Raw genomic sequence first — 24,624 nt, 5'->3', positions numbered from 1 at the left:
TTAAAAATATAACACAAAACTGATATTCACTCAAATAACAACAAGTAGCCGTCAGTTAATGGAGTCAAACAATTGTCAGCTAAAACACGAAGGAAAGTGAGTAAAAATAATTAATGGAGCCAGCAATGAAGAATCAGTCATTCAATGGGAGTCGAATTAAATTGATATAGAATCAAACATTGAACAAATATCAATGGTGGGCCCTGGGGGAAGGATCAATGGATGACTTCAGGGAAGGTCCGCCAACTCCACACGAGCGACGTCTGGAAATGTAGAAGAACACTGGGGCACAGATGACAAGATGAAATGTAGGTAGTGGTGATGACTGAATTGAGCAGTTGATAGGCAGAATAGTCTGGGAACACAGTCCATGAGTCCAGGTGACCCACATAGAGATCAAGAATTTGGGACGACAAAGGGGAAGTTGCAGACAGTGACTGTGTGGGCACAAGAACTGCAGACCCAGAGTAGTTGCCTCACTCTGTCCAACCGCCCTGGCAATATTCCGTAATAAAGCAAACGAGCGAGCAGCAGCAGCAACCAGCAGATCGTTTTACATTCCGCCCTTACATCGGGAGTACCTATACTGACATTTTGAATAAAATCTATTTTTTGGACGAAATGCCAAAAATTGTAAGGCTTACCCCTTACAGGATTTTCGGCCAAAAATACTTTTTCTCTCAGAACTAAAATTTAATGTGCCTAATCTTTATTTTTTTTTCAGCCTCTGCAGAAGTCAGGCTTATTCTTTAGGTCGGTCGTTAACATATATGTGTCTGTTAACATAGTTTCATCAGAAATAGCTTCTTTTAACTATAAAATTTATTTATTTATTTATTTATTATGTGTGTGTGTGTTACCATGAAATATCCCAATCCCTAAATGTTGACAAGAACATGATCATGTACAGTCGGGGACAAAAGTTCGTTCCTCGTGGTGAAACGGAGTCACAGGAATGAGTCTTCCGAACTGAGTTACCCTGACTGTTTTATCTCATTTGGGTCGATGCTGCTTCATTTGGGGCGGGAGCGAACTTTTGACCCTGACTGTACATTGGAGTGTACGATCTGTCTACACTGCTCCTGTTCTAATCAATTCAACACGGCGTTTTTCTCAGTCACCTTGTCGAGCAACGCCCAGACTCAGGGGTTCGCGTGTTAAACTTCTTCCCCCAAGGAAACAAATAAAATAATACCCGATATGAAAATGGAGTAAAAATTGCACTGGGACTCCAAACGTAATTAAACACCACCATCCCGTACCTAATTAAGGAAAAAACTGTAAACAATCTGGTTTCCAGGTGTTGTCTCAAGTAATTATGTGTACAGGTACGTCCATAGAAACAGAGAGTCATTTTGTAATAAGAGCACTAACAATTGCCATCTGATTCCATAATAAAAACCGTAATTCGGAATTCAATAAAATTCCTGTCGTGTTTAATATTACAACACGACGATTATGAAGAAAAGTCAAAAGTCCTGGTTTTCTTGGGAAATTTTTGTCGAAATGGTGAAGGTAAGGCGAGGTGTCCACTACGTCTCGCACCTTGAAAATGTTTCAAATCCACGTTATATTTACCTTTTAAACTCCGCCCCTTAAATGTCAGCTGTTTGTCTGGAGCGCCACCACCTAGGAGAAAATGAAGGGGCAATTTTGTCTTCTCTCAGCGGGACGGAACACATCGAACACATAAACGACTGTCTCTGAAGATTAAAAGTACAGTATATATATATATATATATATATATATATATATATATATATATATATATATATATATATATATATATATATATATATATATATATATATATATATATATATTAATATTAATACCACACACCCTTGCCTCCTTGATAGTAACTATTAGGAAAAGAACACAATTCCTTCATCTCTCACCCCCATCCCCAACTTCCCCTCCCTTCCCTCCCCTACCTTTCCACCCCGCCCTATATAGATTGGACAGACGGATGTACAAACTCACTGGAGCAGAAGTATCTTGACACAGGCACTTCACCCATCCACATACACCATTTGTACCTGGTGGTGTGAAATTCCGGTGAAAACTAGCGGACGGGTTGATTCCACAAACCTTGCGGTGGACGAACCCACTGGAGTGGAACCATCATCGGTCTTGAACAGAACCCAGGACAAGTTATTTTCACAAGACGGACATGTGTTTACACACACACACATACACACACACACACACACATACACACACACACACACACACACTTTAATGGTTGCACTCAGGCCACTTAGTGTTAATTTGTTTACGTTGTATGAACTGTCGCCAACACCTCAAGCACACCTTAAGTTGTATGACCCTCTGTTAAGAAATAATCCAAGAAGACCGGATAACTCGCCAACTGCACTGGCTAACCACTACCCCGGAACAGTCCACAAATCGATTAACATCCAGGTTCCCAGAGGCGGATGACAAAGAAACTTGCCCGGGAGGAGATCATGATGACCATTACACCCCAGGTGTGTGTGTCTCGTTTTTATATTTTGAAAGAGAGAGGCATGTTTTTACACACAAGCTCAGTGATCGCTACACACCCCGGCCACAGGTCCAGGGAGGGAGGGAGGGGGGGGGAGTGGAATAACTATAACAATGGTAACGTAGCTGTGTCCTCAGACTACTTGATCATGTGAGCGGTAAATGGTTTTCATGACCGTGGTAATAAATACAATGACCAGGTTATATGAGAACAGATCTCATGACTGGTGATGGATTATATCAATACACCACCGGGATTATATCAATTCTCATGACTGGTAATAGATTATATCAACATACAACTCCTGACTGTACTGTACTGTATACAACAACCTCCTCCACTGGTGACAGATCGTCGCAGCGATAGACGTCTATTCTACTGTTTTTAGTCAAATTCGTCCCTAAAGGGGTGGACACCTCCCCCCTCCCCCCGGTAATAGATTCTGTGCCTGCAGTATTGGATTCTGTTGCTATGCATCCTGGCCGGTCGACATATTCCGGCCGGCCGGGTTGGTTGTGTGTGCCACGGCTGGCCGGGCGAGGTCAATGCGGCAACCTTTGCATTCGATCCAATTTGCTAAATTGTGTGTGGAGAGTTTCCAAGAGCTGGAGTCTGAAGAATGATCTCGTGCAGGACCCGGATTTAATCCCCAGTGACGTCACATGTAAACAGAACTTTGCATTATGGGATTGAATGTGGGGAGGAAACTGTGGGTGGGAGGAAACGGGTGGGGGGACGATTCTCCAAGTCTAGTGTCTTGTTTTGTTCTAAAATAGCTTAAGGCGTTTCTTTAATTCCATCAGTCACAATAGAGACTGATATTTGTTATGGGCGTTTCAAGACGATTTGTTCACGAATGAAAAAATCATTGATTGGGTAGATGACTAATCAAATGGGACATAATCCTTACAACTAAAGAGTAAGACCTAATCTAAATGATCCTCAGACCTCTTTGGTCAGGTTATATTCGGTCAAAGTATATTCGTTTAAGTCAAGATTGATGAGGGTTTGGTCAGGTTGGGTTAGGCTAGGTACGGGAAGGTAAGGTAAGGCAGCCAGATTTATGTGCGTGTACCCAGGTCGGTAATGTATAGCCTTAGAGTGGCGCGCAACCGGCTACAGTGTAGCCCCTACATTGACACACGGAGGTGTAAAAGTGGTGTTGGTGTTTCACAAGAAGCTTGCCCGCCCCACCTCTTCTCGGTGCAGCAAAGATCGACAGATGTGCGTGTACCCTGGGTTGGTACTGGTGGGTGGCCAGCTCACTATACACCTCCGTTTGTTAGTGCAGGCGGTTGCGTGCCCTACTTGGGCTACATTACCGACCCTGGGTACACGCACATTTGTCGGTCTTTGGATCTAAGCCAGATTAGATAAATAAGATCAGATCATGTCAGTTCAGGTTGGTGTCTTTTGAGACTCCTGCCCTTTGACTCAGGACGTCCTTGACTCAGCTTGTGTTCCTCATTATCGCCAGACGTGATAAAATTTTACTACCGCCCGATAATGGTGTGTCTGCTGACGTACAATAGTAAATCGACCCACAAGATATATAAAACACTATATTTGTGACCTAACGACTACATATCCACTCGTCATAATAATGAAATATTCTTATATTGTTATTCAAGGTCAATTCCTGATATTTTATTACTAGAATTGCGAATTCGTAAAATATTCTGTAAATTGTATCTATACTCAGGCAAGACGGCTCATGCTATAAGCATTGCGGCAGAGGATAACGTTACGATAACAGAACATTAGCCACTTGCAGCTACAGATAAAAATATCTTTCTAGTTGGTGATATATCAACCTTATAGTCATGACGTCTCGACATCGTAACATAACCATAACGTATGGTAGAGAATAACGCCAAGATATCGCAGTATTAATGAGTTGAGGTTACTTAATTTACCGAAATCTTAATCAACGGGACGATAGCGTTCCTATATCGTAATGACAGTCACTTAGTATAATGTTAAGGTCATAGTCAGTGGAGCAACAATAACGGGATTGCTTACAGCTCTCGGTGGTGTCATGATTGCAGTGAGGTCCTTGCCTGGTGGCGTGACTGGGAAAAATATATTCATTAATTTTGTCTGCAAGCGACACAAGCCTCGGGGGACGAGTGGCTGGTGTCGCGCCATCCAACCCTTTGATTAATTAATGGAGCACTGCAGCGATTGTCTTTACGGAAGCCATTGTACAGTCGCGATCAAAAGTCCCTTTATACGCCTGAGACTCCAACCGTTGTGAACGAGTCCCCGAGCTGCTTGTGTACTGTACTCATAATTAGCGGCTTAGTGCCTCGGTTATGTTTGATACAGTTTCGAGCAGGATTGTAAAGGGAGTTTTGTTCGTCACTGGACCCCGACCTAACCATAATGATAGATGACGGAAATGATAAACCAACATTGGGTGATGGCTGGGGAGGTGTTCGGTATATGACTTTATGACCCTCTTGAATACGATGATTCCTTATTCTATCCTACTCAAAGGTGTTGTTAGCATTATACTTCAGGGGTTATGTCATACTCGAGAGGTTAAATCACTTTATTCATCTTAATCTGTGGTTTAATCTCTTGTACTCAAGGATAGACAGTAAGACTTTTATGACCACTTCGCATGTTGGACGCCCCTTAAACTCACCTGTCAAAGCCGTCTTGCCCAACACCCGCGGCTGGTTAACGTTGCTGTACAGTATGACATTAGACGAAGCATTACACGCCACTCACCAGGATCCTTATTCATCTCTGCCTGATCCTGAGTAAGACCTTGATCTTTGACTCGAAAAATTGGCGTGACTAACTTAATCGAGGACGACCGTGTACCAAGTCCTCCCCCATCTCCAACGTCGCTTTAGAATCGTATTCAAGACTTTAAAAAAAATTGGTTTGGCAAAACTGTTTAACCCTTTAGGAAGCAGAGGAAAGAAAAAAAAATTAGTTTTGTCAAGGAAGAAAAGTCACCCACCAAGGCGTAACAAATTTTCAAGATAAAATAAAAAAAAGATACAAACATTTACATAAGTGAATTGTATACTTGAAATGCAGGATGTAATGTGCTGTAAACGTCGTTCCTCCCGAGTCTCTCCCCCACGTGCCTCACCACACTCTCAGGGCGACCTGGTGCTGTGGGTCAGGGGCTCCTCAACTGTAACGGGAGTGCGTGGGTTCGTCTCTATGGGGGTGTTACTGGGCTTTCTGTGGAGGAGTTTACAAGGATTCTATAGGGGTGTTACGGAACATTGCGAACCACTTTGTCAAATCCTAACATGTATTGTCTTCTTCACTTACCAACACCACTACCACTCATCCCCCTCAATCTCCTCCACCACTCACAAGCATCTCCACCATTCATAAACATCCCCTGAACCTCCACCCACTCACAATCACCTCCTCCACCACACACTAACGTTTCCACCTCTCCCGCCTCTGCCAGCCTGGAGTGTGGACGTACCGTGTTGAGAACCGCGCCGACAGTCACCAGAGCCTCTATGTGCGGGTGTTGGCCACTCCCAGGGCTGCCAACATCTCTTCTATCACCAACGCAGATGCCATCACCCTCAACGCCTGGACCTCCAACACCGCCTCCCCCATCAACGTCTCCGACACGGAAAACCCAGTAGTGGTGTACGCACAGGTAAGTGTGTGTGTCTGTAATAATAATAATAATAATAATAATAATAATAATAATAATAATAATAATAATAATAATAATAATAATAATAACAATAACAACAATTAACGGTTTATTTAAAAAGTTCTGCAGCCTGAGGGCTGAAAATATACATTAGGCAAATATGACTTATTACATACAAAGACATGTGGTAGGTGGGTCGTATAACAAAAGCTTTCATTACTAAAAGGAGAAGGAACAATGATTGAACATACAAATTATTATAGTTTGCAGTTGATGGCCCGGGCTGGTCTCTTGCCATGTTGTGTGAGGTCACGTAGGCCACGTGGTGCAGTAACTCGTCCGTAGGTGTTGACATGAAGGACCTCACGTGGTCATGGAGACACCGGGTGGTGTGGGGTGGTGTCACAGTACCTCACTCTCTGCTAGGTGGTGTTGTGTTATCTCGTAGTCAGGTGTAATGCCGGCCCACTGTTGTTCCCAGGGTGGAGTATTTAACACGGCCTGGTCAGAAGATAGTGGTTGGATCCCAGGGGTGCTTATCTCACTGGTGGGTTGTGGCTCTTGCTGGTACTGTCGATAAGTGACCATGTACTCGTGTTATAGTGACCATGTGGTAGTGTTTTAGTGAAAGTGTAGTAGTGTTATAGTAAACCTGTAGTACTGTTTTTGTCAAAGTGTAGTGGTGTTATAGTGAACTTGTACTGTTATAGTGAACATGTGGTAGTGTACACACAAGATGGTGTAATGCGTCTAGTGTGGCAGCATTATGTTAGTGTTAAGGTGCAAGCACTGCTTGCTCCCTCTCGCTTTCAGCTACCGCCACTGGCTTGCCCTCATGGTGAACAGGGAAGCAACTTGCACAAGTCCTCGCTTGACAGTAAACAGCTTCATCACCATTAAGATTCCTGTTGTCACTCCTCATGGCAACACATGGTAACTGGGTGCCTTGTGGGCCCAAGCTAGACCAGCAGGGGATCTCGGAGCAGCAGTGGGCCCCAAAGGGACGGTGCATAGGCTCACTGGCATGTGGATACGTCCTGATACCTACCAACCACCGCCCCGCTGCCTTGCAGATTAACCTTGGCAGGTATAAGGCTACTGGAGTAAACCCCAAACGAAAAATTTTTAGTGGAGCCCCACATCAGATAGACTTGCTTACAGAGCTCCAACAAGACCCCAACGGCGGTATAGGGGGAAGAGGTGACCAACATGGGAAACCAAAAAACTACACCGATGGATGAAGGCAATGCATGATGGACAGGATACAAAAGCGAAACCCAACAAACTGGGCTAACGGCAGTCCATTGCATCTCTCCCTCTCCCCAGTCGTTGCAACACTTGCACAACTGGATCAGGAAAAGGGAGAGCCAAGATGTGTCGTTGTAGCCTGCGCTCCTGCCTCACCACATAAATCAACTCACGTACAGCCATCACCCAGCTCCTCATACTTTTTATCATCATCAAAACCCCTATACCCCCAAAGGCGGATGGGGATGGACAAGTGACGACGGGGATAGGCAGTGATGACTGCCGGGAGTCTCTAGTCACAACTTTGCACCTGGGCAGCATAGATAAGATGGTCGTTTATGCACTGGGATCAAGGCAGCAGTACAATCCGGTCCTGTCTATCCGACTAAGCAGCCCTCTTGAGGACCCGACTCTGATCACCCCTCATGGGGAGGAGGCTAGAAAAGGTGCCCAAAACATAGCCTGCCTAAAGAACCAACCTGACTGCGCAACCGCACCCAGTAAATGTCATCCTTATGCAGTCGAAAACAGAATCACAATCACAGATCAAATAAAAAACAAACCATACAACCTCTTATGGTATCTGCTTTGAATGTCAGGACCATTTCGGATATTGGCACAAAAGAGCGTCCTGAAAAAAAGAACTGCCCTTGTGGCAAAAGAGCTGCCTAGGTATAACATCAACATTCCAGCCATTAGTAAGTCCCGGCTCCCAGAGAGAGTTGACTCACAGAACGGGGGTCTGGCTATACCTTCTTTTGGAAGGGTAAGCCTGCTGTGGAGAGAAACAGCAGTTATGGAATTGGCTTTGCTATCCGGCAATGCATCCTACATAGGCTAACTGAAATACCTGTTGGGATCAACGAACGCCTTCTGACGCTGTGAGTCCCACTGAATCACTCACGTCATTCCTTTTGCATCAGTGCATACACCACAACACTAGGTGCAGAGGATGACATCAAGAAGGCCTTTCACGCCAACCTTGACAGAGTACTAACCTCTATCCCCAGAGAAGATAAGGTTGTACTCCTAGGTGACTTCAATGCCAGAGTTGGCAGAAATGCTGACATTTGGCAAGGAATCATAGGGAGAAATGAATAAGGAAAGTGTAACGCCAACAGCCTACTCCTACTCAGCAAGTGTACTGCACACAACGTCACTATCACCAATACCTCGGCTAGGCAAGAAGAAAGTGGCGGCCCAGCGCGAACTTCGCAATCTAAAGAACAACTGGTTTAAAAATTAATCAAGTGAAATGCAAAAAACTTGCGAATCAACACAAGATGCACCAATTTTTCAATTCCACTAAAACATTTTATGGGCAAATCACTCATGGCACAGCCCCCTCCACTCATCCGTTGGTAACTCCCTAACTAAAGACGAAAACGGCATCCATCAGCACTGGAAAGCGCACTGCCATTCGCTGCTCAATTGAAACACTGATGTGGATGTCCTGACTACCCAGCAGGTCCCTCAGCATCCAGAGCTGACCCACATCAGCTATCCTCCATCCCTGGATGAGGTAGCTACTACCATCAAATGGATGAAAAATAACAGCCTGAGGGCCTCTTGTAGTCCCAGCCGAGGTGTATAAAGTAGGAGGACCTCTGCTCACCAGCTGTCTCCACTCACTCTTGGAGAATATATGGGAAAACGAGGAATTCCGCAAGCTCTTAAAGACGCCTTCATCGTCAATATTTATAAGAGCAAGGGAGACCGGTCAGACTGTGGCAACTACCACGGGATATCGCTGCTGTCCATAGTGTCTTTTGACCATCACGTGGCACCACTGATATGATATTTGTTGCCTGCCAGATACAGGAAAAATGCAGAGAACAGCGTCATGACCTGCACATTGCCTTCATCGACCTTACCAAGGCCTTCGACTCGGTCAACAAGGAAGCCCTTTGGCAGACACTCAGCCGTTTTGGCTGCCCACCAAAATTCACCTCCATTGTGAGGCAGCTCTACGATAACATGAACGGCAGTGTTTTTCACAATGGCACCCAGTCTGAGTTCTTCCCTATTCAAACGGGGTAAAACAAGGATGTGTACTGATACTAACTCTTTTTCATTCTGGCTGCCTTCCTTATTCGTGCCAGTGCCAATTTAGCCGGTGGAGTGGACATCCAGTACCTTATGAAGAGTCTTTTCAACATAAGACGACTCCAGGCAGGAACAAAGGTGTCTGCAGTTTCCATTACTGAACTTCAGTATGCAGACGACCTCACCCTTGTCGCTCACACTGTATGCGACCTACAGGAGATCCTGAACACCTACACAGATGCTTATGCACACTTCGGCCATGAGGTGAATGTAAATAAGACTCAGATTATGATTTAAGCCTGCCCCTGGTACAGTCATACCTCCACCACCCATCCATCCATCCAGCTTAATGGTACTACCCTCTCTAATGTTACCCACATTCAGTATCTCAGCTCCCGCCTACCCACCACCTCGGACATCGATGAAGAGATTCAACTTTCGAGCCTTTGGCAGAATCCGTACCCGTGTCTTCGGCTATAGGGAGCTGAAATTATCTTCAAAGTTGCACGTATATCGAGCAGTGGTCCTCCCCGCCCTGCTGTATGGCAGCGAAAGATGGGTCACATACAGGAGGCACCACAAGGCACATGGAAACTTTCACCAACGTAGTCTACGTTCCATCCTCCGTGTTCGCTGGGAAGACAAGAGAACAAATGCCAGTATTCTTGCTGACACCAACTGTAGGAGCATTGAACCTACCATTATCCATGAACATCTGCGTTGGACTGGCCATGTTACCCGCATGGACGACAGTAGACTGCCAAAGCAGCTATTTTACAGTCACCTGACGAATAGTAAACGTAACGCCGGCGGGCAACTGAAAAGGTAATAAGGCTTGTCTTAAGACAAACCTGAAAAAGTGCCAAATGAACCCCCTCACCTGGGAGACGATTACTCCACACCGTAACGCTTGGAGGAGCACCACCACACGGGAAGGTGTCAATACTTTTTCTAGCTAGCCCGACTACAAACCGAGAGGCAGACAAGCGCCAACGCCGGAAAGACGCTGCCGCCGCCCCTCCACATGTGTAACATGTGTGAACGACTCTGCCGGTCCCATATCGGCCTCTTTAGTCACCTCAGAACTCACCAACGAAGGTGACACCCTTAATAATTCTTATAATTTTATTGTAGCTGGATGACTGTCGTACTCGATTCAAAGATACAGCAAAGTAGTAGTAGTAGTATTAGCTGTGTGTTTGTGTGTGGTATACGCTCGCTTATGTATGTGTGTTTTGAGTATGCTTGGATAAATGTGTGTTAGTTTTACTGTTCGCGTGTGTATGTTTGTCAACACTATTATATTTGCTGTGAATGATATCAAGGCAAGATAAGGTTTTACCCTTAATATTTACGCTGTCATAAACAACCAACCTCAACAACTTTACTTCAGTATCAGGTATTTATTAATAACTACTCTCTTACAGTATTTTACACGCGGCCAACGACGCAACACAGTCAGTAACTAACAGTCTTCAATATGAAGTAAAACAAACACTTGGTTTTATTGTGTACATTATTCAAGATGACAACAAGTGTAGTGCCACCCATACCACCAACTTGTTTACCTTCCAAACTATTAAGTGTTTTCTTTTCTTTTTTTCAAAGTAAATAAATAATATTAATATTGTAGAAATTTTTTCTTTACTAATGAACAACTACGCCATGACCATTTGCACCAGATGACACAGGTAATAAGCTACGAGGTCTCGTTCTCACACACACACACACACACACACACACAGTACATTGTTCTTGCTTTATAAAGTAATACTTCAGAAAATCGATACTTTGATAACACTGCATATGATTATTACAGCTTATTTTATAACTAGATGCGGTAATTTGCACGGATTAATTAACAAACAAAGCTGCCTGCATTTACAGTATGAATAATTGAGGAGGGGTTGGCAGGAAGTCTGTGAACTGATCCCTGAGCCCGGCGTGTTTGTGATTCTTCAGTGAGTCGACCGTCTTTACTTCCCCATCTATAACGTTAAGTATCCCCATTAAGTGAGGTAGACCAGAGATGCCCTGGGATCAAACCTCGTGGCCTTAAGGGTCTTAAGGCCATGAAGTGAGCATTTTATCCGCTCAGCCACCACACTTAGTTTTGAAGAAAAAAATAGATGAAAATGACCAGGAAAATAAGTGCATAGAGGAACCCATTTAGAACTGTTAGATAATAAGGTCTATTGGAGATGTTTATGACATGGTGTAACTCAGTGGATGGAATGTTTAGTCTCCAACAAGTCGACCAAATTTCTCGCTAATGGTCACGAAAGAATAAGAAATCAATAACTAAAACTAATGAACATGTAAGGATTGGCTCCCTGCTTAGCTTAATTCGCCTTAACATAAAACACCCTAACGCTAACCTAACCTAATACCCCCCCATTACCCGGTTAGCGTTAGGATGATTTTAATTTAGGTGAAATAACTTTCACTCACACTCAAGTTCTCATATGGTCCTCTCTCTCTCACTCACTCACCTCAAGTTCTCATGGTCCCTCTCTCACTCACTCACTCTCAAGTTCTCATGTGGTCCTCTTCTTCTCTCTCTCTCTCTCCTCACTCTCAAGTTCTCATATGGTCCTCTCTTCTCTCTCTCACTCACTCTCAAGTTCTCATATGGTCCTCTCTTCTCTCTCTCACTCACTCTCAAGTTCTCATATGGTCCTCTCTTCTCTCTCTCTCTCACTCACTCTCAAGTTCTCATGTGGTCCTCTCTTCTCTCTCACTCACTCTCAAGTTCTCATGTGGTATAAACCTATTGGACTCGAGGCTTACACCAAACCACGTCTTGATGCCTCACCCACTCACTCACAAGCAAGCAAGCAGGGCAGCAACAGAGAGTACAAAATCCCCTTAACAGAACTTCAAATGGCGGACTTTGAGGGGACTCCCGATTGGTCGAAATAGATGTTTCCTGGAGCAGCTCGACCAATGACCAACGAGAGTTTATTATATGTAAAGTCTAGTTTTAAAATAATGTAGTGTGGAAAAATTTACATGGCCATTAGAAATATATATCAGGTGTCTTTACACACACACACACACACACACACACACACAAGCACCATCTTCGACCACACACATTTTTTTTTCTCGCAAGACAGTGGTAAGTGCAGGAGGCGCTAGTGTGGTTCCCCTCCTCTTGCGGGATTACACACTCCTGCCTTTGATTTCACTTCTGCTGACTTTCCATTTAACTTCTATAAACAACTTTTACTTCGGGTGAATCTCTTAGTATCTGACCTGGATCTAATTTGCCCGTTAAAAGTTCGACTATACAACATCCTTTTAGGATTTACCGCAGCGACAATAAACATATAAAAGTCCAGCTATTATATGGAGAATCAGGAGCTTCGTTAAGAGATAAAATGGCAGCGTATGATGTGGATTTCAGAGAGTAAATGACAACTTGACAAGCTCTTCCGCCCTGTAAAGATTATGAGAGCCTGAGCATCACAGAGGCTTGTGCAGGGAGAGTCTCGTGTGTGTGTGTGTGTGTGTGTGTGTGTGTGTGTGTGTGTGTGTGTGTGTGTGTGTGTGTGTGTTCCAGTTGGCTTTTGATCTTGTCAAGGGCTTTGTGTTGAGGTTTTCCTAATGTTGTTGTGAATGTGTCTGTCAACTTGGAGGTTCTCAAAGCTTTGCAGCGTATTTTGACTCGGGGTCGTAAGCGAGGAAAATGAGGGACTGTGTGTGTGTGCGCGCGTCAGGGGGGGGGGTGAGCGTGTCTTGTCAACACCCCGCATCAAAGCTAAGTCACAACCCATAACGAACAAAATATTATTCCTTCCCAATACCCTGACACGTCTTTCACTGTTGCCACTTTAGAAATTTTCGCCAATATACTGAGAATGCAGGAGCGAGGCGGGAAGAATTTCATAAGCGCGTTAAGAGAGCAGTAAGGGACATTAGCCAAGACACAGGGCGGCAGTTTGTTGACTACAGGCACTCAGGTACACGACTCGCTAATGAAAACATTTCTTAACGTAACACACTAATAATCTATAATAGCTGTTTTAACTGCTTACCCTTATAAACACTGATGTAAATACAACCAAACATGCTCATATTCATAGCCGTTTGAACAGGATAAACATAAAACAGATTAAAACATTAACAAACCTCCTAATAATTCAATCCAGCTGTTTTAAATGGATATTATTGACACACGGATGGAAACAATAACCCGGTTTTAGTATATGACCCAACATAATATCCTACACAACACCTGATGAAATACGGGTCGAGTGAGTTGTTGGCAAGTGGGCGTAAGGTTGTAGTAATAAGGCCTGAATAAGTTCTTATACCTGTAAACAATCCCCGGTACAGCGTGTGGCCTCCCATCAATATTATCTACCTGCACCAAGTAAGCTCTATACCGCTCTAATCCTTGTTATATTTTGCGATTCACTGCAGACCAAAAGAAATGTTTTTCTTCGTGTAACCAAATCCATCATTTGTGTTGGAGTGATTAGTGTGTGTATGAATGTTGATATATTTTATTCATCGCTGGAATTCATGTGTAGCCAGACACGAGTGTGTGTGTGTGTGTGTGTGTGTGTGTGTGTGTGTGTGTGTGTAATACGATACGATATACCAAACAAACACGTTAAGAATAATCGCTACACTATAACAATATGTTTGATCGTATATTGTTGTTGTGGCTGTTGTTGTTGTGTTAGTTTTCTCACTCATATATCAAGGATTTTGTTGTTGTTGAACTCTGTTAATCTTATCATTTTTTTTATCCTTTCAAATCTATATATGAATGTGCACTACAATCACATATATTTTGGTAGGAAAGAATAGTAGATGAATAGTTAGACAGATAGATGGATGAGTAGGTAGATATTTTGGCAGGATAGATAAATGTATATAACACACAATTATATTTTTCAAATTCAAGCGTTTATAATTTTACGAAAAAAAACTTTAGTAAGAAGTAGTTTCACAAATTATATCCCGGCAAAGTTTCAAGTAGATCCCCCAATAATGTGTGGCAGCCCGCACCTCAGTGACGGCTCGGTGCAACCATACAACAGGTGAGGAGACGAACTACAATTAACTGTTTATTATGAGTAAAAAAATAACCTGGGTAATATGTGCGGAGATATTATAGCACCTTAATATTACACGGGTGATATCAGTACCACAATGCTATAATATTACCATAACATAAAGGGGTTTCACCAGAAACCCTTGGATTGCATCTGGCCGCCACCAGACCCCTTACAGCTGGTTCTTGCTGATTGGGAAACTTGTGTGGGGAAAGATCCGGATCTTGTTTGTGTGTAATTACATGTGTGAGATAGTGAACAAACACACAAAAGACTCGTTAGAGACGAAACTTCAAAAGTTTGGAGAGAAAATCGAGACGAGATTTTAAGGAGCACGTTTTAACAGGAGGTAAATATTTTGCACACACACATACAGTACTGTACTGTACTGTATATATGAGAGTAATATGGCCCATCGTGGCGATATAAAAGTCTCCCCTTCAAATACTTAAAAACAAAAGGACTTTCCGAGTAAATCTACCTTAATGTTGATACAGCAGTACACCGGTATATAAAAATGATATACAGAAGTCAAACTTAGATATAAAAACTTTTCTACTTCAAATACTTCTCCCAGAATAATAAAAAATTAAAAAATACGGAAGCCTTTGAAGGATGTTCTTTGTAAGAAACAAAAAATAGAAAATAAATAAATAAATAAATATATATATATATATATATATATATATATATATATATATATATATATATATATATATATATATATATATATATATATATATATATATATAAACCAGACAGTCTACCTTACAGGTATAAAATCCTCCTCTTACAAAGCTCCTCCAAGGGCGGTAAGTTGTCGCCAGAGGACTGAGTTGTCATTGCCGCGGGCGTCCGGAGATACAAAGGCGACCCAACTTGTTAAGATATCCTCCTGTGCTGTGCGTCAGGCCGCCACGTCCAAGCCATGTATGCAGTTGGTGGCGGCCATGTTTGATGGAGGCGTAACTCAGAATATATTTAGAAAGTTTTAGCTGTGAACGGTCGCTGTTTGAGGGCTGACCCACTGGAAAATTAATACGTGATGTAATTTATGTTCATTATGTGTTCTTTAGGAGTATACAAGGAATACATATATGTGTGCATTTCATGATGTAGTTAAATCGGAATTGTGATAAATTTTCTCAATAAAAATGACAAGTCTGAGAGAAGTGTGTCGGTGAACGTCGTACTTTAGCGCTGCTGGGCATCAACGTTATCTGGAAGTCTCTCAACTCTCGAAGTTGTTCCAGCTTTCAAAGTTTTCTCTGTCAGCTCGACCGTGACAGAGAGCAGAAAAAAGAGAACGAAAAATGGCCATAAGTTGTCTCACAGTTCTCGCTGGTCAAAAACTTCGTGCAGTAACTCAGTAGTCAGTCACTCTGTCTGGCAAGGAGAGAATTCATCGAGCTGTGTGTCGCAGTTGATTTTTTTTTAATTAGTTTCATATTTTTTGTTTCTCAACCCTAAGATAAGAAACACGATACACCGCTTTTTAAACTTAATTTGAAAGTGTTAGTGATGGCATATTAAAAATTTTCGCTTACACACACACTATATATATATATATATATATATATATATATATATATATATATATATATATATATATATATATATATATATATATATATATATATATATAGTGTGTGTGTGTAAGCGAAAATTTTTAATTACCTTAGGCGGGTCTACCTTTGATGTCTGGGTTCTTGTTTATTGGAAATCATAAGTGAGGAAGGTGTTGGCCGTGTGGTTATACTGCACTAAATCAGGGTGTACCTGTGCTACCCTCCTGGTGGCAGGTGTCGAAACCACTGTAATATTCGTGTATTTCTCTTTAATTTGCTGTAGGTGCTGTCATTTGCTGTAATCAAGTGAGGAGAACTTTGAGGGCTTTTTCACCAGTGTCTTAAGTCTAAATATATACACTCACTTGTGGTTTGTTTTTGTTCTTTGTTTCCTTTTCGTCTGTTCTTGGAAGCACGTTTCACTCCCAATATATAGATCCAAGAGACGAATGTGTTAATCAACAGTTTGGGTCATCATTGTCCATTTACGGCCCCCATGAGCTGGGTTGTGACGGGATAGTGGTACAGACTTACCCTTCACTGATACACCTGTTCGTCGCGGTACTTATCACCACCCCCCCCCCTTCCCAACCTACACTGACCTCTCAAGTAACTCGCTGCCGCCCACTGAAAGGTCTTGCTGCAAAGGGACGTAAACAATCAAACACTTGCCTCCAGCAGTCACGCTTGAGTCCTCCTGCTGAAGTAGAGCCGCGCTATGGCAGATGTAACCGAGGTCAGAATATTGTCTAGCTATACCAAAGAATAGCCAGACTCTGAGTCAACTAGTGTAATCCTACGACAGACAAGCATCAACAGCCAATTTTTCTTCCATTGAAACTCTTTTTAGATATGCTGACACGGCTAACATGTATTTCATGTAAGTGGATGGTATGATAAGACTATAACAGCAAGTGACAGAAAAATAAACTTTGTCCGTCAGTGAGTGAGTGAGTGAGTGGGTGTGTGAGTGAGTGAATCAGTCAATCAGTGAGTTTAGTAACCTTTGTTAAGGAAAAATCCAATGACAGATTTAAAAAACAAAAAGCAAGTTGTTCGATTTGTTAGAAATAACAGCAACATCCTTCTGATGAAAATATATGCAAATGAAGGCAGGGTTTATGTGAGGCGAGGCAGGGCACCAACTCTAGGCTAGGAATAGATTGAACGAGTAAATAAACGAAGGAACATTCTTGTGTTCCTCCCTTCTACTATCTCGCTGACTGAAGTAATTAATTATATGGACAGGAGACAGGAGGGTAAAGAAGGGTCGAAAGAGAGAGATGCTGCTGGATTTGCTGGGGAGAGAGAAGAGGACAAGAGACGGAGTAAGTGCTGACGAGGGTGAGGAAAATGGGCAAAGGCAAGACTGGAGAAGGAATGTCACCCCAGCAACCAGGATTTTTATTTATTTTTTGTAAACCATCTCAGATTTTTTTTTTTAAGGAAACAATGGATAAAGATATTTGCTATACAGTACAAGAATAAAATGCCTGTTAATAAAAATCTGAATCTGTAGCTTTCATCAACAAAACAAACACACAAACATTTTATTATCAGTAAAATTAATAAATGGATAACAAATATTACTTTAGTCGACTTTCATCAACTGGATTTAGTAGGAAAATAACTGAAATAGCGCAGATTCTTAGCTCGAAATTTTTGGGGTTTGAAACTGCTGCAATGAGGAAAAAAATATCAATCCCTGTTGGTGAGGTAAAGGACTGAGAAAGAGGAAAATAGTTTGAAGTAAGGGAGTGAGAAGGAGGGAAATGGGGTGAGGTAAGGGGCTGGGAAAGAGGAAATTGGGTGAAGTAAGGGAGTGAGAAGGAGGGAAATTGGGTGTAGTAAGAGGCCCAGAAAGGGAAATTTGGTGAAGTAAGAGGCCCAGAGAGGGAAATTGGGTGAAGTAACGGACTGGGAAGAGGGAAATAGGGTGAAGTAAGGGGCTGGGAGACTTTGACACAGAATCCCCTCGTACCCAAAAGGTTAAGGGACTAACAGAGAAAGAAGAAATTAAGGGACTGATAACGACGGAGGAAAGACGGGAGGTTAAGAGAAAAAGAGAAGAGGTTAGGGCTGAGAGAGAGAGAGAGAGAGAAAGAAGATAATACGAGAGAGAGAAAGAGAGAGAGAAAGAAGATAGGGAGTGAAAAGAAGATAATACGAGAGAGAGAGAGAGAGAGAGAGAGAGAGAGAGAGAGAGACAACGACAACCCAAGACTTTTCAAAAATATTTACAAGTACAGTAACACAAAATACCCCGTGACTTACTATAGGTAAACAGTGACAGCTCAAGAAATAAAGAAAATAAAAAAAAATCTATATACAGAAGAGGTTTAGATAAAGTGGTCGAAAGAAAGTGAGAGAGATGAAGGCAGGCGCAAGGCACAATAACTTCAGCCATTTTTCTTGAAGACGTTGAGATATCTGAAGGGTGGAGGCCCTCGTCTTAAATTAGCAGTAAGTCATCGGTGGAGTCTCTCTCTCTCTCTCTCCCATGAAGTGTTCTTTTTTTTGACAGGTTTATTTTATCTTGCCTCTGTCCCACGGGAAAACAAAAGAAGCACAGACTATGACAACAGAAAATAAACTACATTTGACTTTATCTCTATGCCACAAGAAAGCTATAAACACAAGAGACAGACAGACAGACAGACAGATACAGACAGACAGACAGACAGACACAGACAGACAGACTGACTTAACTGTATTCAAAAAAAGCTACATAGATGACAATAGACTGGCAGACAACTAACTTCCTTGACCACATATGAGGAATCTTTAAAACAACACAGACAGACAGACAAGAGATGAGACTTAACCCTCGACCTTATCCCCACGAGACGACACAAACTGGTCTCATTACTCGATTTATATACTTATATATTTCCCTTGCTAATGTCTCCCACCTGGCAGCCTCCGTAATGACCAGGACATTATTTATGGCCTTACTTAATCAGCATCAAGGGGCCGGTGGAGATGCTCTTACCCCTCTCTCCTTCCTTCCTTCCTTCCAATCTCTTGCTTTTTCCTACCTTCCTTCTTTCCCATGTACTGCTCTTCCTACCTTCTCTTCTTATATAAACCATCCTCCCTCCCTCCCTCCCTTCCTTCCTTCCTTCCTTCCTTCCTCCGTTTCCAATCTATATTCTTCCTCTTCCTACCTTTCCATATCCTCTCCTAATCTCCTCTCTTTTCCTACCTTCAAATCTCGCCTCTTCCCTTCTACTCACCTCCTCTCTTCACCTCACCTCAATTCTCCGCTTCCCTCCTACTCTCCTCACCTAACCTCTCCCTTCTCCTTACCTCCCCTCCTTCCTTTCTATTTCTCCCTTTTCCCCACCACCTCTTCCTCCTCCTCCTCCTTCTCCCTCAGAGCCAACACCAACACCCGAAGAAATAATTACTCAGGATGCTGCATCAATTAAGATTGTGTGTGTGTGTGTGTGTGTGTGTGTGTGTGTGTGTGTGTGTGGAAGTGGGAGGGAGATGATGAAAGGTGATTAAAGAGAGAGAAAAGGGGAAGGTGAAAACTGAGCATAGGTATGGGAATGAGAGAGAGAGAGAGAGAGAGAGAGAGAGAGAGAGAGAGAGAGAGAGAGAGTGTGTGTGTGTGTGTGTGTGTAGGAGAGTCCATTAATATATCGGCGTAATTGTATATGAACTATTATTGCCACACAGTAAGACCAGCTTGGTGATAGGAAGGACATCCAACCTAATAATAAAATAAAATAAATAATTAAAATAAATAATAAATAATGAAAAAAAAACCCGCTTCAAAATTTACCTGACAGCAACGGGAACACCACGCCATCAGGTAATCACGGCTAATCCAGGAGAGCGCTGAAGATGGTGGTGATGTTTACCTCTAACAGTGCGTCTGTGTACACGCTGATCGACCTGTGTACAAGCTGGTCTAACTTTGTACTCGCTGGTCCACCTGTGTACGTGTTGGTGCATCTGTGTACACACGGGTCCACCTTTGTAAACACTGGTCCACTTGTGTACACGCTGGCCCACCTGTGTACGTGTTGGTGCATCTGTGTACACACGAGTCCACCTTTGTAAACACTGGTCCACTTGTGTACACGCTGGCCCACCTGTGTACGTGTTGGTGCATCTGTGTACACACGGGTCCACCTTTGTAAACACTGGTCCACTTGTGTACACGCTGGCCCACCTGTGTACGTGTTGGTGCATCTGTGTACACACGGGTCCACCTTTGTAAACACTGGTCCACTTGTGTACACGCTGGCCCACCTGTGTACGTGTTGGTACATCTGTGTACACACTGGTCCACCTGTGTACGTGTTGGTACATCTGTGTACACGCTGGTCCACCTTTGTACACTCTGGCCCACCTTTGTACACGCTGACCCACCTTTGTACACGCTGGCCCACCCTTCTTATCCGCCCGGTGACAGGAAGGAAGCCTTGTTAATTATCAGTGTCGGGGGGAGGGGAAGGCGTCACCTGATCGCCTGTTTGGAGTGTGATTAATTTCCCGGGAGACAAGTAATGGCCGGCCCTCACCAGATAACAGCAGCGCCACCATGACAGTCGGGCGGCGAGGAATACTTGTTTTGAGGGACAACTTCAGGGGTTCAGGGGTTCAGGGGTGTTGTTGAGCCAGTGATAGAGAGAGAGGTAACGTTAGGGTGTTCAATCATTACATATATTTGTAAATGTATGTGCGTGCGTATGTGTGTAGTGTTGTACTTAAAATATGTATGTAAATATTTATGAGAAAATATTGTGTATGGACGTATATGTGTTGCATATACTCATTTTATGTATGTATGTATGTATGTATAATGTGTGTCACGGCTCTATGATGATAATCAGTGAGGATGATCAACACAGTTCATCTCTGGGGGTCAAATCCCGCCCCGACTGGTGAGGTCACGAAGCGTCAGGTATAGTGTAATATGTTGAGACTATGATGGAGGCGGAGTGTTTGGTGCTTCAACCTGTCTCTCCTTTTGACTATTAAACGTACGTGAATAATGTTATTTTATTAGTAGTAGTATTCAAATTATTAAGATTTTCCATTTTCTTTACTATTATCATCATCATCATTTCACTATTGTCTTTATTACGAGGGTATGGAATTTTTATAGACGAGCGTTAAGGACCAACAATATCATCTACTACAGTCCAGCTACGAAAACGTCATCTGGATGTTAACAAATTTCACTTCATTAGAATATATCATTAAAGTCCACATTTTCACAAAACCCGTTTTTACTTTATTTCAGGATATATCACATTATCGTTAATATGGTTTTAAATTATACATTTGAGAGAAAAATTAAATCGCCTTAGCTGGAGGGCTCAAAACACACGTTGCACGTCATTAGGTAAGGTAGCATCAAGAAATATACCACACGGCGCTGGGGACGTGTTTAGAGGGAATTTATATAAACCGATTATGGCGAGCTTTGGGTCTGAGCCGCCTCGGTAAGTACACTTCGTTTCCGACTCGTACGCTTCACGTTTCTTTTATTCAACGGCTTGCCAGTGACAGCTTGCCACGTCAGCGCCTCTCGTGATGCTCCACCTATCACAGCTGCCCATGAAACTAAGCAGCAAACTTGTGGACCAATGAGAAAAATCCTCTTACTTTCTTGACCAATAGCAGACGGCCATGGAGTTTGTTGCTGGTTTCAGAGGAGGAGCTACCAAACTCATTTAGCATCTTTATCCCCTCAGAAGTACCCCCAAAGGTCTAAGCGGTACGAACGAATGAATACACAGCCCCGTCGGAACACATACATTTAGGCATGTAGGTCTATGGTTATACGTAGGTGTGTGCATAATACCCGGGTAGATATGGCTATATGTCTATGTATATCTAGTTGTGTACATACATGTGTGAACCCTACCGAGTTATCTAGCCATTGAAGATAATAATAACTGTATACGAATCTGTATGAAGAGATTACTTGTACACCGGACTAATTACAGTAGTCTATGTAAATGACCAGGTTAAGTAGCTTTCAGGTACCTTTCTACTCCCATCTAGGTAAAAGTTATCATGTGTATAATACCGTCACCCCCGTGGGAATTACTGCACCTGTACCTGATTTATATCCACCCGTACTTATACTTCTCAATAAAGAGTGTGCATAATGATGAGGCTATTAACAGAGAAAGGGTGGTCTTGGTGGAGGGGGGAGAAAGTGGTGGAGAGAGGGGGAGATAGTGGTGGAGAGGGGAGGGCAGATAATGGTGGAGGGGAAGGGGGCAGGTAGCGGTGGTGGAGGGGGGTAGATAGTGGTGGTGGTGGTGGTGGTGGAGAAGGAGAGATAGTCATGGGGAAGGGGGCAGGTAGCGGTAGTGGAGGGAGGGGGGGGGGAAGATAGTGGTGGAGAGGGGAAGACAGATAATGGTGGTGGAGAGGAAGGAGGAAGGTGAAGGTGCAGAGAGGGGGGCAGGTGTCACTGGCTCAACCTGTCGTAATGAAACCACGCCCAAATTACCAGCCTCGACCAATTACCCCGTTTACTACCTGTCGGTGCACCGGGCTCGAGTGTTATGGTTCACCCACTTGCGCATTTATATTCTTTGCCTTGGTGTGGGCGAGGTTTAGTTAGGTTCTAATTCGCCCGCTGAACACTGGGTCATTATACCTTGGGCTTGTTGTCACTGCCTGGATTTTGTTGTCTGCCTGTATGTATGTGTCTGTCTGGGGGATTTATTGTGTCTGGATTTGTGTGTGTGTGTGTGTGTGCCCGTAAACATTAAGAGTGCTGAGCTTGTGGTAATTTGTATCAGTCCATCAAACACACGAGTGGAACATACACGGCCACACCAGATGACCCACCACAATTCTCATGAACCGAAATAAACACGAATTCGAATTTTAATGAATCGAAATAACAGCGAATGGACTTTTTTTGACGAATCAGAATCTCTACAAATCGACATCTTCACGAGTCGGAATTTTGCTCGAATTACTAGAATCTACAACCGTGAAATAGTGCCAGTTCACCTCTCTACACTCACGAATAAACTGAGGTCATAATGTTAAACCACACCGGGAAAATCCTCCATATTTACCCGGTACAGTTATTATGAAATGAATGTTGTAATTGTAACTTGATATTCTGAATCCTCCTTGTGAAATATTATGTGGGTGTGTGTAATAATAATAAACGGTTTATTAAAAGAGTTGCAGCCGGTGGCTGAAAATATACAAACTTACATTTGATTTAGACATAATGATATGCGTTGAATACATTTACAGGGCTGTACAATACATAAGTTAGAAGTTGTTTATGATTTAAACAATAGATGGGATGGTGCTATTCTTATATCTATCGGTGCGGGCTCTTATGAGCTGAATTTTGTTGTAGTGGCGGCCTGCGCGAGGTGGGTGGGGGACTGCCGGTAGCAGGTGGCGGCGATGACAAGGATGGTGCAGAAGTCCACTACCAAACCTTGCTAGTGCTTGGTGGTGGAGGTCACTGAGGGATGGCATTTCCAGGGTGGAGAGAGCGTGCGTGCATGTGTGTGTGTGTGTGTGTGTGTGTCCTTGTTCTATATAATACCTCATCTTTTTCCTCTTCACCCTCTTCCTCACCTCCTTCCAGTCACTACACGTTTTTCATTTCCTCCTCTTCCTGCGCTACCTGTCTTTACACTCCGTAAGTCTCCTGTTATTCCTACTTTCTCTCTTCCTTCCTTGCCTTTCTCATTATGTTCATTCTCCTCTTATTTTATCTTCTCCCATATTATTCTTACGTTTTCTCTTCCTTCTCTAAGATAATTTATAGTAAAAATACTTAAAAATTTTGCCTGATAAACATTACTCGAAAATAAAGATTAAAGAATGTACAGTTGAGGTCAGAAAGAATTCGTCGACTAGGTAGGTAGAGAGGAAGGGGAGAAGGGAGGATTTAGGGTTACATAGAGATGGCGATTAAAATGTCTGCGATTTTCCTTCCACACTATAAATCAAATTTTTATATATAATTTAACTGTAAGTAACCGATTAATCTAAAAACACAAATACAACATTCCGAAATTGACATCAATATTACACTTGAGACTCGACCTTAACTAGATACATTCACTGGCGGAGCATATCAAGTTACGGGAGATAACTCTTGGCTCCTAACTGGTGCTAAAGTGAACGTTTCTAGTTAATTAAGGTAAAGTCTAGGTGAAATTTATTGCTTTTTAACTTTTTTTTTATAATTAACTAGTCTCTCAAGAGTGATTGGCTGGTAAGTGTGTAACTTTAAAAAAAGGTGAGGTGAGTTCAGCGTTAGGTGAGGTGAGTTTAGCGTGAGGTGAGGTGAGTTTAGCGTGAGGTGAGGTGAGTTTAGCGTGAGGTGAGGTGAGGTGAGTTTAGCGTGAGGTGAGGTGAGTTTAGCGTTAGGTGAGGTGAGTTTAGCGTTAGGTGAGGTGAGTTTAGCGTTAGGTGAGGTGAGTTGATTAACAGACGAATACATAAATGTGTGTTTTGTTTGCTTGTATTTAGGATGGAATGTGTGCGTGAGCTTTGTGTTTGTTTGTATGTAATGCGTAGGTGAAG

General features: G+C 42.8%; 1 protein-coding gene across 1 annotated transcript in view; it reads left to right on the top strand.

The window, feature by feature from the left end:
- Window positions 1-5,948: 5,948 nt before the first annotated feature.
- LOC121856761 (calcium-activated chloride channel regulator 2-like) overlaps window positions 5,949-24,624 on the top strand; it is a gene marked incomplete at its 5' end in the record, with an annotated part of 44,238 nt that continues 25,562 nt past the window's right edge. Inside the window, 1 exon segment of the mRNA XM_042352451.1 lies at window positions 5,949-6,149. Within this exon segment, the coding sequence (XP_042208385.1) occupies window positions 5,949-6,149 (201 nt within the window).

Source organism: Homarus americanus, unplaced genomic scaffold, assembly GCF_018991925.1.
Source record: "Homarus americanus isolate GMGI-L3 unplaced genomic scaffold, GMGI_Hamer_2.0 scaffold14402, whole genome shotgun sequence".
Classification (NCBI taxonomy): Eukaryota; Metazoa; Arthropoda; class Malacostraca; order Decapoda; family Nephropidae; genus Homarus; species Homarus americanus.
This window is presented reverse-complemented; position numbering and strand designations above follow the sequence as displayed.